The 19,411-nt window shown below is 41.2% G+C and overlaps 1 protein-coding gene across 10 annotated transcripts in view; it reads left to right on the forward strand.

The window, feature by feature from the left end:
- Positions 1-19,411, forward strand: part of Fmn1 (formin 1) — a 389,105-nt gene that overhangs the window by 342,501 nt on the left and 27,193 nt on the right. For 6 of the 10 annotated variants that reach the window (XM_011239295.2, XM_011239294.2, NM_010230.2 and 3 more), the window contains one exon: positions 17,945-17,996. In XM_011239295.2, the coding sequence (XP_011237597.1) occupies positions 17,945-17,996 (52 nt within the window). Of the gene's footprint in view, positions 1-14,889; positions 16,314-17,577; positions 17,640-17,944; positions 17,997-19,411 lie in introns of those variants that run through there. The other 4 variants (XM_017315533.2, XM_011239298.2, NM_001287818.1 and 1 more) reach the window with 4 other exon arrangements.

Raw genomic sequence — 19,411 nt, forward strand, 5'->3', positions numbered from 1 at the left:
TATTAATAATTATTAATGCTGATGCATTCTTTTAGGTAACCTCTAAGTGCACTTACAGATGATATCAACTGGAATGTGACCCCTGAATTTTATAGGAAATACATTGGGAAGCCAGGTCACTCTTTATTGTTCAAATTAGTGTATTAATATTTAATTACTCTAGATACATGAAAGATGACAGTTACTATGCAGGTTAAGAATTTAAGGTTTTGTGAGCCAAAAGTTAGCATTTATCTTGTTGAAGCTATTAAAGGAAAAATAAGCAGAGACAATTGGGTGAGTCCAACAAAAGTCAGCAGGAAAGGAAATAGCTAGAAAGCTTGGTAACTCTAAGTGGGAAATAAATTCAGCTAGGATAAAGCCAAATACATACAAGTCAAAATAAACATGAGTGGCCAGCTTAGCCTGGACAGCTGAAAGCTCTATCCAAAATAACAGAAATGACACATGAGTGTAGAAGAAAGGCTGAGACAGAAAGACCATTGTTGAGAAATTTTCTTTAAACTTTTATTGTCTTCGACAATTCTGTACGTACATAATATGCACCTTCATCTCTACAAGTTCCCTTCTCATGACATTTTGTGGTCTTTTGTTTTGACACCCACTGATCTTAGCCAGGATTATCTGTGTGAATGTGAGTTTTTAACTATAGAACCTAGTGGAATCTTTAGAGGGCACACAACTGAAGATAGTGACTGGTCCTCCCACAGAATCTATCAGCTGCCAATATTTTAGTAAGAAATAGTAGGACCCAGTGAGCTCCTTCTCCATCAATGGCTGACTACTGATAGGTCTTATGTAGGCACATTGCAGGCAGGCATGGCTGCTGTGGAGTCATGAACTTATTGACTGTGCCATTGCTGATACCCTTGGGTAGTGTCTGTGATATATGAACTTATTGGCTGTGCCATTGCTGATACCCTTGGGTAGTGTCTGTGATATATGAACTTATTGGCTGTGCCATTGCTGATACCCTTGGGTAGTGTCTGTGATATATGAACTTATTGGCTGTGCCATTGCTGATACCCTTGGGTAGTGTCTGTGATATATGAACATCACTCATTTGTATTTCAAAGTGGAGGTGCTGACTCACTTGGTTGTGAATGATTAATGATCTAAATGTGAAAAGATAAGGCAAACAAAAAAGACATAAGTAGTATAAGAAATTCTGGATCATCTTTATAATCTATTCATAATCACTTCAAAGTGATTTAAAAGGCAAAAGATATGTGGTATTTAATTAACTCTCTCAAGACTAAATATGTATAATTATATATACATAATCAACATTATCAGCAAATTCAGAAGATGGGAAAAGCTTAAGAATTATATTCAACCTAGATAATAAGGGTTGTGCCAATATCTATGTGATTTGAAAATCTAAAATGTTCCATAAGTTATTGGACCTTAGGAGCATAAAATGATTCTATCATCATGAAGGACTCTCAACAGTTCTAAATAAATTTAAATTGTGTATACATGGCTAGCAAAACAGTCTACTCTTTTTCATGGAAATTTGCATGTTAGCACCAGGGCCACTTAGAAGTTCAGGAAGAATTTGACCCACTGTTAACAATAGTTGAGTCTTTGTAGACCACTAAATGTATTTAGTTAGTGGAGGATGTGCGTTTGGGCAATCAAAAGGCACTTCATCTCTTTTTTTTTTTTTTTTTTCCATTTTTTATTAGGTATTTAGCTCATTTACATTTCCAATGCTATACCAAAAGTCCCCCATACCCACCCACCCCCACTCCCCTACCCACCCACTCCCCCTTTTTGGCCCTGGCGTTCCCCTGTTCTGGGGCATATAAAGTTTGTGTGTCCAATGGGCCTCTCTTTCCAGTGATGGCCGACTAGGCCATCTTTTGATACATATGCAGCTAGAGTCAAGAGCTCCGGGGTACTGGTTAGTTCATAATGTTGTTCCGCCTATGGGGTTGCAGATCCCTTTAGCTCCTTGGCTACTTTCTCTAGCTCCTCCATTGGGAGCCCTGTGATCCATCCATTAGCTGACTGTGGGCATCCACTTCTGTGTTTGCTAGGCCCCGGCATAGTCTCACAAGAGACAGCTACATCTGGGTCCTTTCGATAAAATCTTGCTAGTGTATGCAATGGTGTCAGCGTTTGGATGCTGATTATGGGGTGGATCCCTGGATATGGCAGTCTCTACATGGTCCATCCTTTCATCTCAGCTCCAAACTTTGTCTCTGTAACTCCTTCCAAGGGTGTTTTGTTCCCACTTCTAAGGAGGGGCATAGTGTCCACACTTCAGTCTTCATTTTTCTTGAGTTTCATGTGTTTAGGAAATTGTATCTTATATCTTGGGTATCCTAGGTTTTGGGCTAATATCCACTTATCAGTGAGTACATATTGTGTGAGTTCCTTTGTGAATGTGTTACCTCACTCAGGATGATGCCCTACAGGTCCATCCATTTGGCTAGGAATTTCATAAATTCATTCTTTTTAATAGCTGAGTAGTACTCCATTGTGTAGATGTACCACATTTTCTGTATCCATTCCTCTGTTGAGGGGCATCTGGGTTCTTTCCAGCTTCTGGCTATTATAAATAAGGCTGCTATGAACATAGTGGAGCATGTGTCCTTCTTACCAGTTGGGGCATCTTCTGGATATATGCCCAGGAGAGGTATTGCTGGATCCTCCGGTAGTACTATGTCCAATTTTCTGAGGAACCGCCAGACTGATTTCCAGAGTGGTTGTACAAGCCTGCAATCCCACCAACAATGGTGGCGCACGCCGGTAGGATTTGCTGAAGGAGGCAGAGGCAGGAGGATCACGAGTTCGAGGCCAGCCTGGGCACTTCATCTCTTAATAGTTATAATTTATAACAAGACTTATAATGTAACAAGAGTTAAGTTACCTAGAGTCATTGAAATCAATTTGGGAGAACTGAGGAATCAGTAGAATGCATGCTGCACATGTAAGAGAGCCTGAGCTCAAACCCCAGCACACAATTAAAAGTGTTTGCCTGTAGTACCAGCACTGGGGATGCAGAGGCATCAGTGTAGACAAATGGTTGAACTCTGGGTTCATTGAAAGTCCCTGCCTCAAGAACAAGGGGAAAAGCAACAAAGACACCCAATGTCAGGCTCAGGCCTTTACATGCACACTCACACACTCACACACACTCACACACACACACACACACACACACACACACGAACATATACACATGTAAGTTTTCAATATTCTTAAGAGTGTTAAGTTTTAGTTTTGTTTTATAGACTTCACAGTTAAAGTTCACTCTTGGTAGTTAAATGGAACGTCTCCTGTTTGTTGATAGGCGGCTCCAGGTTGGGTCCAATGTTTATACAGTCAGGAGCCTCAGGGACTGTCCTGTGGTTATAATAGGGAGAGTTGTAGATGAAGATGAAGTTTACATAGTTACTTCACATGGGCTTGATGGATTTCAGTTGGAAGTTGTCTGCGTTTATCTTTGGGCATATCAATTTTAAATGTTTAAATGTCTTGTAATTGTTTTTAACTCAACAAGGATTTATTCACAGGAATACATGTAAGAAGAAGGGGGCGGGGTGGGGGGGGGAGAACAGAAAAACCAAACAAGTGATGTGAGGAGGATTCAGACCACCTCTCACTCTCTAGCTTTTGATGTTTACGCTGCGTGCATATATTCAGGGCACAAAGGGCCAGCAACATTCACCAATACTGTGCAGGAGACCCTCATTCCATCCATTAACTGAAAATACCCCTATACATTAACTGAAAATACCTGATCATGCTTTGGACAGTGACAAAAAAGGGAGGCTTGGTTGTCCTTTGAGTGAGGACAAACATTTAAATGTAAGAACCTTGGGCCAACTTTTAATTGTCTTTTTGTGTCAACTAACACTGACAAATCTTTTACCGTGTAATTTGAAACTTTGAGCAAATCATAGTAGTTTCCATTCAACTGTTCTGTGGTTGGACTTATTGGTTAGCCCACCATTTAGAGTGCCAAATACTAAGAACATCACAAGCACATTACCTTCCCCAGCCTGCTTCAAGTATGTAGAAAATGGCAGGTGCTGACATCTTCTAACTTCATTATAGGAATGGTGTTAAACAAACCACCAAGTAATTACCAGTACTAACATCATTGTTTCGTGGAGCAGCTATGCATGACTGAGTCATTCATTGTTTTGTCTCCTTGAGATAAGCAGGTTTGGGGGGAAAGGGTTGTTTTCTTTTTTCTTTTTTCTCTTTTCTTTCTTTTTTTTTTTTTTTTTCTTTTAAAGTTAGGTCTAAATTCCCTACTTCTGCCTTTTTCCCCTCTCCTTTGAATTTCTTTTCAATCTGTCATTATGTTTCTTTAAGAAACTTATTTTTAAAAAAATTAAGGGAAGGAACAAAGCTGGCAAAGAAACAGATGTGTCCCACATAAAACATGCAATAAATCTTGTCCCACAAATTCTTTGCTCTGAACTTTCTGACAGAAACTGTCAAATATCCACTTTAATTCAGGTATAAAATGTTCACTCCGTGTCATGGCGCCAACTGCCATATGCCAGAATAAAGTTAGTGACCCGCCATAAAAACAGCAGCCTAGGCACCTTTGAAACCATACAAGTCATCATGGGTGAGAACGAGCCATATAAATCCATGGGGAATTAATCTGGGCTTTGCTACTATCCTGCTGAGCATTTACAATGAGCTTCTACTCTGGCCCAGCAGCAGTAGTCATACATTTTAAAAGGAGAGAGAAAATAAGGAAAGCAGTGTGTCCCCCTAATGAGCCAGTGCGGGGGAGGGGCTGCCAGAGCCAAAGTCAGTGGCTTCTCCTCCCCCTCTCCCCCAGCTCTGGAATCCCTTGAAGAGGTGGGCCCCAGCCTGGGTTGAACATGTGGGGTTCCCCTTCAGCCAGCCCAGCCTGGCTCAGCACATCACATGAAACCAATCTCCCCGAAGTGCAATCATAGAAATGACTTCAGCTTCATAAATCATCCTTATCATGCATCGCGCAGAAGGAGGCGACGCTATAGGTTTTCTTCAGAAAAACATTTCAGGTCTCTGATTACACAAGCCACACACACACACACACACACACACACACACACACTTTATTTTTTCTGAAATCACCTTCAAGGCAGTTGCTCAGTAAGCTCCAGGCTCCTGCCTAAAGAAGGTAGCCAGAGCTTCTCCAGTATACCTAATTTTGCAACATTTTCAGGTCTCAGATTTTGATAGTAACATGTCTAAAAGGTGGGGTGGGGGATTGCCCTTGTTCCCACTTCCAATTTAAGGAGCCACCCCCTGTCCCCCACCTCTTTCCCTCCACTTCTCTCCCCCCAACCTTTCTTCCCCATCTATCTCCCCCACCCCTTCTCCCCTTCCCCCAATCCCCTCTCCTCCCACCCCCTTTCTCCAGACCCCCTGTCTCCCTCCCTCCATCCCCCATATAAGGAATTTCATCTCTTTTTTTCCAGTAAAAATTTGTCTTTGCTTAACAATTCCAGATATCAAATGTTTAAACATTAAGAAGAGAAATAGTTTATTTGTGGTATTAAACCACTTGTAGACATCCAAAGCATTTTGTCTACTAAACAACAAAAATGTTAGGGCCAAGGGATGGATTTATTTCCAAAATAAATCAAAACCCATCAATCTGCATTCATTGTAGTTGATAATATTTTAATAATCCTACCGAAACATCTCTTCTCTTAGGTCTTGTTTAAGAAATACTGCAAGAGGATTGTCGTGCTGTGCTATCTCACGAGTTTCTAGAGCAGTGTTTTATTTAATAGGTTCCGATTGCTACTTTAAATAAGAGGGAAATGTTCCCTAATTATTTTCAATTATGTTAAATTTAAATATAAATTAGTTACAAATTTATTCATTTAAAAGTTGACCTTGGCATATTCAGAGACAAAACATTATGGAATCAATATGATTTCTTACATATGAACAATCACCAACATGAACTTACAGATAATTATATTCATAAAACTGGATTAATATTATTAGCAGCTACTCCTTCAAGAAAATCTTGTATGCTATTTTTATTTTCTTGAGTTTTTCCCCCCTCAAACATCTAAATGTTCTATAATGAGGATTTCTTATTGTAAAATGTAGAAAAAAAAATAAAGACTGCAAAAAAAAATACCACTTCAACTTTCATTCTTATTGAATCCCTTATCAAATCATTACCATAACCCAGTTTTTAATCCATAGCTGTGCAGGTTTTTCCTATCAAAGCCTTCTCTGAGAGTGGAGGCAATTGTTGTTGTTGGCTCTGGATTAAGCTCACACTAGGTGCTTTCCCACCCACACCTATAAATAGTAGAGTCACCTTTTACACCAAGCCCCGTTTCCCTGTTTGCTTTTACTGACTCCAGTTATAATCAGTCATCTGTACTAACACTCCGTCTCTTATCTTCTGCTGGCAGAACAGATCGCATGTGCAAAGTGTCTCCATAGCATTTGGTGAACGAATCTCAGTTTCTCCAATATTTTCTCTTATTGGAAATACTGCCTGAACAAAGCCTACGCAGCTCTATCACATTGAGCAGGGCTCTGCTGAAATCGTAGTTATGGCCACGGTGGGCCTCTGTGATCACTTGCAGGGATTTTGGTGAAGCTCTAGCTGTTGTGAGTGAACATCTAAGCAATTGTATTCTAGAAGGAGGGCATCCATTAGTTAACAAGATGCTTTAAGCAGCAAAGCGGAGACTGGATGTAAATGAATGTAAATGAAGAAGAAATATCCCTGGAAAGGAGTAGATGCCCTGCTAGATTTTTCTCTCTTAATCAGTCTTGATTTTTATGGTGTATAACGCCTTTTTAAAAAACATAGTTTGCTCTTTATGTGGTGAAAGCCATTTTGGGGAATGTGGAGGAAGATCAAGCCCCAGGGTCTCATGCATGCTAGGCAAGATCTCTACCACTGAGCTGTACTCGAAATCATCTTTACATTGGACACATGTCTGGTCAAGACACAAAAATATGTAGCATGATTAGTTTATAAAGACAGTAGGAATTCGCATCTAAAGTTATATGTAATATAAATAAGAGGGTTCAATGTGGGCAACTATACACTTAAAGTTAACTTGTGCAGATTCAGTTATAACTTATTTTTCTGTTGAATTCTATAGACATATGACAGTTTTATGGCTTTTCTAGCCAAGACCTAGAAGAATAACAGTGCTATATAGCAAAAGCTAAGCTGGAGGCAAAGAACAATTTTTTGTTTGTTTGTTTGTTTGTTCAAAATAAGTTTTGTGGCATTCAATAAATATTTGTTTAATTTCCTGTTGTTTAACTCAATTTACTTTTAAACCATAGCATGAGGATTGACACTAGGTATTTCTTAGGATTCTTGTAGCTTCACAGTTCACAAGTGTAAGCTTTTACTTTATCTAGAGTATAAGTGGACAAACTAAGATATAAAGAATCAGAGCTACGGAGAAAGATAAGTGGGTATGGCACTTACCATGCAAGCATGAGGACCTGAGTTCAAATCCCCAGGACCTATGGGAAGTTACGTAGTGCACACCTATAAATCCCAGCACTTCCCTAGCAAGAAGAGCAGCTTGCCTGTGCATGCTGCTGTATACGAAACAGGAAACAACCAAGAAACCCTGGTTTCAGGTGAGAGGTGAGGACCCACCTTTGAGCTTGTCACATAGGCTGTGACACACAATGTACATACACATACAAATATATTTTAAAAGATCTATGCTTTTAAAAAAAAGATATGAAGACTCAAGTGATAGTCCTTGTAATATGAATAGTTATCAAAGCAGTCATGAAATACCTAAAGAATCGAAGTCGAGATTTTTTTTTTACCCCAATTTGTTTATGGACTGTCAGTACCAAATGCTACAATGTTGTGAGAGATACTGGCTTGTGAAGGGAGGGACTGCATTGCATCAGAGAGAAAATGGAAACGTAGCCTGACCTCCCTTTCTCACTGTGCTCACAACCCCGGCGCAGGTTCTGTCTGTCTATCCACTGCCGTGTAGTCTTTCTCACCAAGGGACAGAGTAATCAAATGCAGCCTGCTCTACCCTGCATCTACATTCTCAACCCTGCATCTACATTCTCAAATACTAAGTAAGCATGTGGGTGAGAGGCTGAAAGCAAAACACACAAACAAAACCTCTACAGGCTCTGTCTTCCAGAAGTGAGCCACATTTAGATGGATGCTAACTAACATCAGGCCACAACAACGTTGTCTGAGGAAGAGAACTTCTCCTGCCATACCTACAGCTTATCAGTAGTTCTTGAGAGCTTCCCAATGCTAAGCCTCATTATTTTTGAAATCTTAGAGGCTTTTTGGTCCAACAAGACAGGAACAGTTCTCTCAACAATTGAATTTCTCCCTAAAAGATGTGACCATAGACTTCACTCTCCCACAGGACACCTAAAAGAATTCCAGAAAGTCTGACTCTTCCAGTTAGAAATGGGATGGCTGGGAGACAGGGCAGGGAGCACAAGAAAAAATAAACTCAAGTAAATTATTCCCTAGGTAAGAAATAAGCATATTTTATAAATATGATTATTGAGAAGTATCTGTAAATTATGTGAGAATTTTTTTTATAAAAGATACATCACTTAATTAATTCTAATGAATAAAAGTATGTCTTGGTTTGAACCAAGGAGGCATAGCACACAGAGATTCAAGAACTGTCAAAGAACTCACCACCTGCCTCCCATTAGTGCTAATGAGCCTCTCTCAACGGATCATTCTAAAAGTTTACCCCCATGGTCTGTGTTAAAGCATCAAGAGTGAGGAAATTCAGAGTGAAAGCTGAGATTCCTGCTCAGAACTTTCTCTCTGATGTGTATTCTCCAATGGAAAATGCGTGATTCGGTGAAGACCCAAAGATGCCACCATGTCATGTGAGGATTGTGGGGGAAAACTCTTGGGAAATAGTAGGGACATTGGATAATATACTCAATAGAGTCAAACCCTAGATACCAGCTTAGATGTCTAAGAAATGAGAAATGGATGAAGGAAATGTGCCATCTGTGCACAAAACTTAGTGTTTTTCACTCAAAAAAAAGTTATGATGATTTCTAAAACTTCCTTTTATCCATATCTCTTTGCTCTATGACCCTAGGGCCCTCTTCAAAGGTTTCATTACAGTACCTTTTGCTCATTCTATTTACCACAGACATTGGCTTTAGAGTGTAAGGGGACATGGCCATTAAACTGCATCTTAGACATCCTACCACACAGCCTCCTACCACTTTACACAGAAAGAAAGCGCTCTTCACCCTTACTATGCATCTAAATACTGCCAAGTGAAAGCCCTGTGGCAAACTAGAAATAGCCATTGTAGTTTAACCACAACTAGGAAAACTAAGGAGACAAGAAGAGAAGAGAAGATATATATCATGGGTAAACATACCACAAGAGCCAGGCAAGAGAAGATCTATGTCATGAGTATCAATATGATACCACAAGAGCCAGGCATGGTGATGTGCTCCTTTGATCACAGAACTTGGAAAGCAGAGGCAGACAAGCCTCTGTGAGCTGGAGGCTAGCCTGGTCAACATTGGGAGTTCAGGCAAGCCAAAGCTATTTAGCAAAGCCCTGTCTTAAAATAAATAAGTAAAAAATTTTAAAAAGAAGAAGAAGAAAAGAAGTGAGATGTATAAGCCCTCCATAGCTCAGTGGTTCCATGTAAGCAAGTGCTGAAGGCTGCACTCCTCTTCCGTGTCGGTGTGTGGCTTGCCAGACAGCATTGCTTTCTCCTGGGAGAATGCATGAAGAAGTGATTCCCTCAGAAATGGAAAAATGGCAGGCATGCTCATATCAGATAGAGGCCCCGTGAACCAGAGCACGATCCCCTTTGCTTCCTCATTAACATCACCCAACTGCTCCAACTGCAGAGTTATAATAAAATCAGCTTCTTTACTGTGTGTCCTGTGGGTTTATGCCAACCGCACCAGGTCCATAAACCATGGTATATTAAAGTGTAATAGACTGTGTAAAGAATTCTAGGAAGATCTTCCAACCTCTCTCCCTTCCCCTCACTTCACATTTTACTACTTCCCCCTGAGTATTCATAAATATGACTTTATTGTGTTTAGAATAAAGCCCTCAATCTCTCTGCACAGCCTTTTCTGCCTACACCCAGTGGGTGCTTGAGATTATAAATTCAAAGGCCTGGGTACATTTAAATGTTGTCGGGTTTTGTGTGGATATTTTCTGAATGTCCAGTATTATTTATAAAACCTTTCCCTTTAAAAAAAATCTTAGAAAAATTACTAGTATATCTTTAGAATTTGAAGGCTCTTGTCACTTATACTTGTGAAGATACTCCAAATGGATGCAGCTAATACTGCAGGAGAAGTAGCATGCTCGGCGTTTGGATGCTCGCTTACTCCTATTGTTTTATTGAAAACAAGCAAAAGAGATTTGAGCCAGACTTAATGACTCAGAACTTTTATCCTAACACTCTCGAGGCAGAGGCAAGTGGATCTCTGTGAGTTTGTGGCCAACCTGGTCTATATAGCAAGTTCAAGGACTGCCAGGACTATAGAGAGATGTCCTGTCTTTTATTTATTTATTTATTTATTTATTTTTGATATTTGAATTACACTGCCAAGAAATAGACACTGATATACTCAGGAAGAGAGCCCAGGGAATCCGTCCTGTTCCTGTGAGTGAACATCTGCTGTCCATCCATCCATCTATCACATAAGGGAAAACAACCTTAATTGCCACTCACAAGAAGCAAAACAGAGTAGGAAAAGCTGACTGTCAGCTGATGCTCTCAGAAGTGCACTGTGCACCATGCCATGGTGCATGGTTCTATTGGAGATCACAGGAAAGACCAGTTCTGCACCATGGAAAGAGGTGTAGAGGGCTTTATCAAGCAGGACGATTTTTTTTCTAGATTATTTCTTTTTTTTTTTTTTTTTACTTTTTTTTATTACATATTTTCCTCAATTACATTTCCAATGCTATCCCAAAAGTCCCCCATGCCCTCCCCCCCCACTTCCCTACCCACTCATTCCCACTTTTTTTTTTTTTTTTGGGCCCTGGCATTCGATGGATCACAGGGCTCCCAATGGAGGAGCTAGAGAAAGTACCCAAGGAGCTAAAGGGATCTGCAACCCTATAGGTGGAACAACATTATAAACTAACCAGTACTCTGGAGCTCTTGACTCTAGCTGCATATGTATCAAAAGATGGCCTAGTCGGCCATCACTGGAAAGAGAGGCCCATTGGACACGCAAACTGTATATGCCCCAGTAAAGCAGGACGATTTTAAGCTTGATTTCTGATGGGGAAGACAACTTTGGTAATGGTGATTGGGTGGGGAAGAGAAGGAATAAAGAGGCATTCAAAAATGAGAAGCAGCCATTTGTCCCCCCAAATAAAAAAACATGAGAGAAACCCCAGAGGATGTTGAAGTCCAGTGTGACAGGTGCATTGGGCAAGAGTTGAGAGCATAAAGAGCCTGGTCCTGAGGGCTGGCCATGCAAGGAGAAAGGATTCATCCTGTACTAGAGTCATGGGATGGGGCTGCAGAGGGAGACAGAGACAAGCAGACAGACAGACAGACAGACAGAGAGCTTTAAGAAAAATGGCAGCATAATTTTCCTTTAAGATAGCAATTCTAGAAGTTAGAGAAAACTTTTACTCTAGGACACTTATATTTTAAAACCAGACTCCTATATAATTATCTTTTGTGTGGTATAAAAGACATGATTGGGTTAATCAAGTTAAATAGCACAGAACTTAGTTGTCATTAAGTGGAAAAAAATTTAGATTCACCCTAAGCACATCTTGTCTCAATTCTGTCATGACCCCCAGGCATTTGTAAAATAGTAAATCACTTCTTCCCTTGAAGATCAAATGAGAACAAAGGGGGATGACAAATCATACACATGATGGGAAGGATCCAGACTCCATTGTTAAATGGGAAGCTTGACGTTTCCTATTGAACACAGTCGATATGCAGTTGATAAATAATCTCAAAAGTTCTCACCTAAGCCTGGAAAGGATACTATATCCTAAAAGAAAAATATTTTTCTAAAGTGTTGTAATAACTGTCCCCAAATCAAGGAGGTGTGGGACAGAGAGAGCTCACCTCACTGCACCTGGCCTCACCAGGCTTGTCAGACATTGCATCTAAACAAATGAAATGTCTGGGGAAACTCTGCCTGATGTGACACCATCTGTCATTTCCCAATGGCATCTGCTCACTCTTTGTTTTCTGTCACATTTTGATAATTTTTGCAATGTTTTATATTTTTTCATCTGTTACAGTTATCTGGTGTGTGTGTGTGTGTGAGAGAGAGAGAGAGAGAGAGAGAGAGAGCGCTCACAGAGGACAGAAGACAATACCATATCCCCTAGAATTGGAGTTATAGGTGCTTGTGTACCACCGGACTTGGATGCTGGGAACTGAACTCAGATCCTCTGCAAGTAGGAAGTGGTCTGAAATGCTGAGCCATCTTTCCAGCTCCATCACTGATCATTGGTGTTGCCAGTGCAATTGTTTTGGATCCCATTGACTCTGCCTCTCTAAGACTGAAAGCCTACTCTATAAATACGGGATAAATATCTGTCTGCTCCATCAACTTGCACTTTTCTCATCTCTTTCTCTTTAGACTTCTCTGCTCCTCCCGAGAAAATCAGTCCAGTTAATAAAACAACAGTGGCCTCTGGGTGATCAAGGGAAATGAAGAGCTCCCCACTTCAAATCTAAACCTGGGAATGGCACAGTCTAATGAGGAAGGCATCTCAAAGCAAGTGCAAGACAGGCAGAAAGCTAGGTTTTCTGCACCAAATCATTAGCTAGTCAGCCAATGCTAAGGAAACAGTCCAGAGGATTTGAAAATGCTATGTCAGTGAACAGATAAATATTAGTGGTCTAAATAGAAGATCAAGCCAGCCGTATCTCCCGTTCTTTGAACGCTGAGAGAGGTGACATGGCTACGGAAGAAAAGTTTAAGGAAAGATTCATCTTCATGACATGAACATAGAAACTAAACTAGCAAATACTGTTGTGCAAGCTGCAGCATCCTACACAGTTCTAGCTTCTGGTCACTGATGTCAGTGGCTGCGACAGATGGCCAATGTAGATGAAAAGACTTCATATCAGAAAACCATGTCCTGTAGGACTGCTGTAGCTACAATACAGAGTAGAAGTCAGGCACAGGCAGACTCACCAGGGACTAAAGCAGATGCTGACTCTTTGCTGTTTCTCTACTATGAACATCCAAAGACCCTTAAGGATGCTAACTCTTCTCTGCTTGTGCTCCACAAATGGCACAAGAAAGCTTAGCTGACAGCACATCTGTTTACAACATGCTTTACTGGATATTCTAAACCTACTGTTGAGACTTCTCAGAAGGAAGCAGGGGTGGTGGTGAGGGGGATATCCCACTGAAAATGCCACCGCTCACCAGCAAGACATCTGGTGAGCCAGGATCTCTATTTGTGATGGGCAATGAGAGGAAGGTTCGTTTTTGCCTACAAACATTAAGAGCTATTCTGCAACCTATAGATCAAGGAGTACACGTGACTTTTAGTCTTGTTGAATACATTCATTTTGTGATGCTACAACTGCTACTGAGTTCTCATCATTCTAGACTGTTTTAAAAAAGCATCTGTGATTCATGGGAGGGGGTCAAGTTAATTCCTACCCCTATGTTTGACTTTGCAAGGGTGTAGTCTTTGGGGCAATAACTGGAAATGTAATGCACATAGAAAAAGAATTGGGATCAGAGTCTAATGGTGTGATTGACTTTTTCCAATCTCAAGCTACTGGTGAATTGCTTCTTGTGGATAAACAAAGAAAGCAGTTTCACAATCTACTGGTAAAGATGTTAGGTTGTAACTGAAATAACATCAAAGCATTTGTCCAGGGGTTGTACTACCTACAGTGGGCTGGACCCTTCCACATCAACCATTCATCAAGACATCAACCATTCATCAAGAGACTGCCTCACAAGATATGACAGATCTGATGGAGGCAGTTCTTCAACTGAGGTTGTTCTTCCAAGGCAACTCTACTTTGTGTCAAGTTGACAAAAATGGACCAGTCTAGCTATGCATGAGTGTGACACATTTGTAGATGATAATATCAAAAGGTTAGACACTCTTGGACATGTAGCCTTGATAAGAAGTTTAGAAGACAGAATTGGTGCTAAGTGAATCTTCTTATTGTTAGGATTCTGACTTTTAAAATTGCCTTTATTGTCTTAAAGACTGACTTTATTCCTCAATTTGGAAAATAATTATTTAACTTCCTGAATGCTTTTAAGGAGTGTCTTGTAAACGAGAGATAGGAACAAAGTGAGGATGTGTGTTATCTTCCTATATCTTCTGACAACACTTCCAAATATATTCTTCTAAGAAGCCTATCCACTCTACCCCCACTAGTAATGCTACAATTTAAATTGTAGTGGAAAGAAAACCTAGAAACACCAAATTACCACTTATGTGACTTTGCCTAGTAAAAGATTAAGTACATTCCATATGTAGATCCAAGGGTGTTATTAAAGTTTTTGGATAAAGGACATGTTCACAGGGCTCGTCAATGTATTGTGTTCTATGTTTTGGACTTAGTTTCCAGTATATCAGTATTCCAACTTTGACCGTCTAGACTAATTCAGCAACTTACAAAAACAACCTTTGTGAGCATTGTCTGTGCTCTGAAAATCTCCTGCTACCACCTACCAAAAGTTGCTTACAAGTGAGTCCTGTCCCCTCAGGTTTAACACATTTCTTCCCTGACTAAATTGAAAGTTCTGTAGAGATGCAGTTCTGCTTTCTAGTAGATCCCAAGCACCTAGAATGGACTCTGGCACTTGGAATATAAGAGCAAACTCACCTCATTCAAATGCTGAGAGCTGCTTCAAGCTGGTGTCACTAGTTGCCAAGGAAACTATAACCAGGTAACTGGTTGCCAAGGAAGCTATGGCCAGCCTGATATTCTCTTTGTTGTATGGAATATTGCTGAATAAGACCAGAGCCTCCCATCTCTTCAATAGAGCAGAGCCTTCCTATTTCCTTTTCATTTCCGGTTCCCCCACTCCAGGACTTTAGGTCCAGTACTGAGAAAGGAGGGGTGGCATTTGAGAACACTTGGATTCTTACACTTGGCTCAAATTTGCTTTCGTTGTTAATGATGTTAGAATTTGAGTTTCTGAGTTCATGAATGCAGTCTCTAAATGTTTTCTTTCTAAATAGCATATTTGACTTGGGCTTAAGTGGAGCATTTGATAACTTAATATGTGTCAGTGGTACAGCTGGAAATGACACTCATTGAGGTGGTGAAATATGTTAGGCTGGTGTGGTATCTTCTTCATAGTATATCCTTTTCTGTCTGCACATGGCCCCTTAGAATTGGGAATGAAAGCTTCTAGTTACTACCACTTTCCTTAAAACTCTTTACAGTTCAGTGCCTCTCAGTAATACCTACCTTTGCCTTTGCAGATGTTTCCTTTCAAATCACCATATTCATGGCAATATTGAAGGTCTTACCTACTGCTTTATTCAGTTTGCATATACTATTTCTTGTCACTGAGTTCATATGTAGTGACAGCTTGGCCATAGCTGACTTGCCACATAATGTACATGGCCAGTTGGAAACTATCCAGGGACAGAGAACAGCATAGGTGCTCCAGGAAGACCGTTCTTGCTCAAGGGGGAAAAAAATTCCTTCTAGTTAGCCATGCAGGTAGTTTAAAATTACTGGGCATAAACAAATCATTACTTTGTTTCCCATTTTCAGAGGACTTGGAGCCTGAGAGATCCAGGTTAGTTCTCAGCATCTGCTTGGCGGAGAATCAGAGTAATGCACAGAAAATTGTATTGGGACTATCCCAGGGGTCAACTAGCAAAGGAGAGCCACAGTAGTACTCAGTCCTCCTAAAATGATGCACTTACCAAAGGGGATCATTTAATATTGGTGCAATTTTATTACTTGAAACGATATAGAGAGAGAGATTACATATCACATTATGTAAGTACCACAATACTTAGCTTATGTTTATATTCTAAATATTCAGTTGTTTGCTTAGGAAAACCAGTATCTCTCTTAAGTACTTTGTGACAGATATAGATGTATAGAAACACAATTCCACACTTAGACCTATGAAGTTACTATTCTCTTGGGGCTTAATTGTACTGAGGTATTATATGCAGACCAGTAAAGAAATAGTCTAGACTGTTGGGTAGAGAGAGGCAGAAGGTGGGTAAGTGAACCAAGAAGGCAGAGACCACAAGAAGAACTTGGGGATGACAGGTGACAATGGATGTTCTCCTTAGTGAGACCAGTCAAAGAAGGTGGCCTGTGGGTTGCAGCCTGAATGCTGTGAGGGAGTCACAGGTACTGAGGCTGGGCAGGGTACACCAGGAGCATGATCTCAGATGCACACACTCAGTATGCGCAAACCTCAAGGAGTCGGGGCCTCCTAGGACATTGTGAACACTTTAGAAGTTATGTTAAGTATGACATCAAGGAGGAAAAGAACTTACACTTTTTTTGTGTGTAAGTTGAACTTACACTTCAAAAAGAGCAATGAAGACAATGAGGATGAAGTAGGAATAGTAGCTCTCAGGTCTTGGAGGGAGCATGCGCTGTGTGGTAAACCCTGTGCCTGCATTATCTCATGTAACCTTGACTGTAACTACTGTGGCTATTTTTAGAGTATAGATGTGGCAGCTAGTAAGCATTTGATCATGAACAACTTGTCCATTGCCACACACACAGGTAGTAAGTGGCAGACCCAGGGTTTTTTTTTTCCATTCAATTCTTTGTTCACTTTACCTCCTGAGCACAGTAACCTCCTCATAGTCCCTCCCCCCTCACAGAACCCCTCCCCGTCCCCCTTCTCCTCTGAGAAGGGGGAATCCCTTCCTGGGTACCAACCCACCCTGACACATCAAGTCACTGCAAGACTAGGCGCATCCTCTTCCAGACAAGACAGCTCAGTTTGAGAACAGGATCTACTATCAGGCAACAGAATCAGGGGCAGTTCCCCCCCCCCCCCGTACTCCAGTTATCAGGGGACCTGCATGAAAACCAGGCTGCACATCTGCTACATATGTGTGGGGGTGGGGAGACTAGCTTCAACCCATGTGTGTTGTGTTCTTTGGTTAGTGGTTGGGTCTCTGGGAGCCCCCAAGGCTGATCCAGGTTTTATCAAAGCAAATACTATATATCTTTTAATACCTACTTCATGGATTATCTCAAAAGAGATAGATATGATTGACTTCTTGTTTATTCATTTAAAGTTATCTTAGGTCTTCCATAGGTTATACTGTAGCCTACTTATTTTTTCCTGGGTATTTTAAAAGTATGAGTGTTTATTTCATGCATAATAATATTGTCTTCAAATTGGAAAATTTTATAAAACACTCCAAACAAAACCTCCTTATCAAATAATCCCAGGGCACAAGCTCTTCATCTGTAGATTCATAATTATGTCTTGGTGACACTAATTGCCACAGTGATCTTCCGTGCTTTCTTTCCCAATGTATTTACAAAATGTTGACCTGAGAAAGACCTCAGTAGGTTTACCCCACGCTGACACTGACCTTGTGAGCGGAGGGAGGCTAGGATTCTTATTCTTGTTCTTGAACCCCAGCAGAGCTGCTGCAGACCCTGCTGTATCGTGTTCAGGGGTGAGAGAATACATTGGGCACGCAGATGGTAAGGATCATGGAGAGGCTGGCTATAGCTCAAGCAAGCACATCCGTCAGGACTTTTCCAATTTATAGAATTTCTCAGGTATAGTTGTTCTCATCCCCTTTCCTTCTCAAGAGTGTCCCAGACAAAACAGATTTGCCTGGTGACAGTTAGCTATAGCCGTATTGAAGGAGGCAGTGTCATAGGATGGATCTGGTGTCCATGCATGTGACACAGAATGCATTTCTGAATTCCCATGATGAATAGTGGGAGTGAGTAAGGATATGATATTGAAAAATGATCTAATCATACTTATTTCTCTTTCACAGCCAAAAAAGAGCACAAGATGGAAGAAAGTCACTTGGAGAATGCACAGAAAAGGTAAGCATCTGTGATTTGGTCTCCGTTCTTTCTCAGACTAGGCATCCTCTCTTTTTATTACCATAGGGAATATTCCCATTGCTACCCAACCATCAGTCTCCAGAACTCTATCTGAAACTGTCCACAGTCACACTCTCAGGAGTAAGTAGCATACTCAGAGGTTCACCCCCACCCCCACCCCACTTATGTATTATTTATTTCCGATCACCGTCACCCCACTCCCACTCCCCCCTACACACACACACAGCTCCTCTCCTATACCCTTTCCCCCACAAGGCCTGGACAGCCACTCCTGCACTTCCTACCTCCTTATGGAGCCCTGTAGCATTTGGACTTTTATGACTAACTTAGCTCACTTGCGTTGTGTTTGAGCAGCCAGTGCTTTGGCCCTGTCCGTTGAGACCTCTGTGAACTGTGAGCCATAGGAGACCCCCCCCCCCCCACCTTGCCATCATATATACCATGATCCTGTTCCATCCGCTTGCCTCTCCTGCCAACTCTGCTCCTAAACGGGCTCACGGACGTTAGGAAGAGAGTTGCTTTCTTTCAACATTGTAACTAGGTTAGGCCAGTTGCATAAATAGCTAGGAAGGTTATTTCAGTTTCTTTGCTCAGATCCTAGAGGCTTTCATAGACAAGGGACAGAAGGAGAAAGGGACTACGTTCTGCATACAGACACTCCAACCAGAAGTCAGAAGAGAGCCTAGAGTTCCTCCTTTGAGCCTAGCCCCTCTTCCTGACCCCGGCTTCTCTCAGTAGACACCAGAGTCTGTCACTTCCTCTGTCCATCTGTTTGAATCCCTGAAGGGAAGGTTCTTAGTTCACTGTGCCAGTTCCTTGGATGTACCTCCCTTCTAGAAGGAAGTGGAAGGGGGCATTGTCCTTCAGAGGAGAAGACTGGGATACATGTGATGGTAAAATATTCTAAAAGTTCCCAGTAATTAAATGCAGGAACTGGGCTTGGAAATAGCGTCTAAGGGGGGAAAAATAGGCTTTACAAAATAGCTGAGAAGAACTTCGCAGTGATGGACATAAGTAAGAATGCCTCAACGAGGAATGCGCCATTTTCTTTCGCTCTTGCTGCAATTCTGGAGAGTTCTAATAACCCAGAGACAGGTGCCAGCGCTTAGTCCTGCTTCCTGCCCGAATCTGCCAACAAAATTAAGATACCGATGAAAGCAAGATGAAGGGCCAGTCCTGTAGTTTCCTAAGTGCAGACATGTTCTCCAGTCATGAGCAGCATCCTATCATGATAATTGTCTAAAACTCAGACAATTACATGCTTGTGCTTCCAGATTTTGGCTCCCCTCAATTGGACTCACCCCCACATTACACTTTCTTTCCTTGGTGTGTAAAATTAGTGTCAGAGACACTCAGCACTCAGAGAAGAGACCATCAACAAGGGCAGGCTGGTA

Source organism: Mus musculus, chromosome 2 (assembly GCF_000001635.26).
Source record: "Mus musculus strain C57BL/6J chromosome 2, GRCm38.p6 C57BL/6J".
In the NCBI taxonomy this organism is placed as follows: domain Eukaryota; kingdom Metazoa; phylum Chordata; class Mammalia; order Rodentia; family Muridae; genus Mus; species Mus musculus.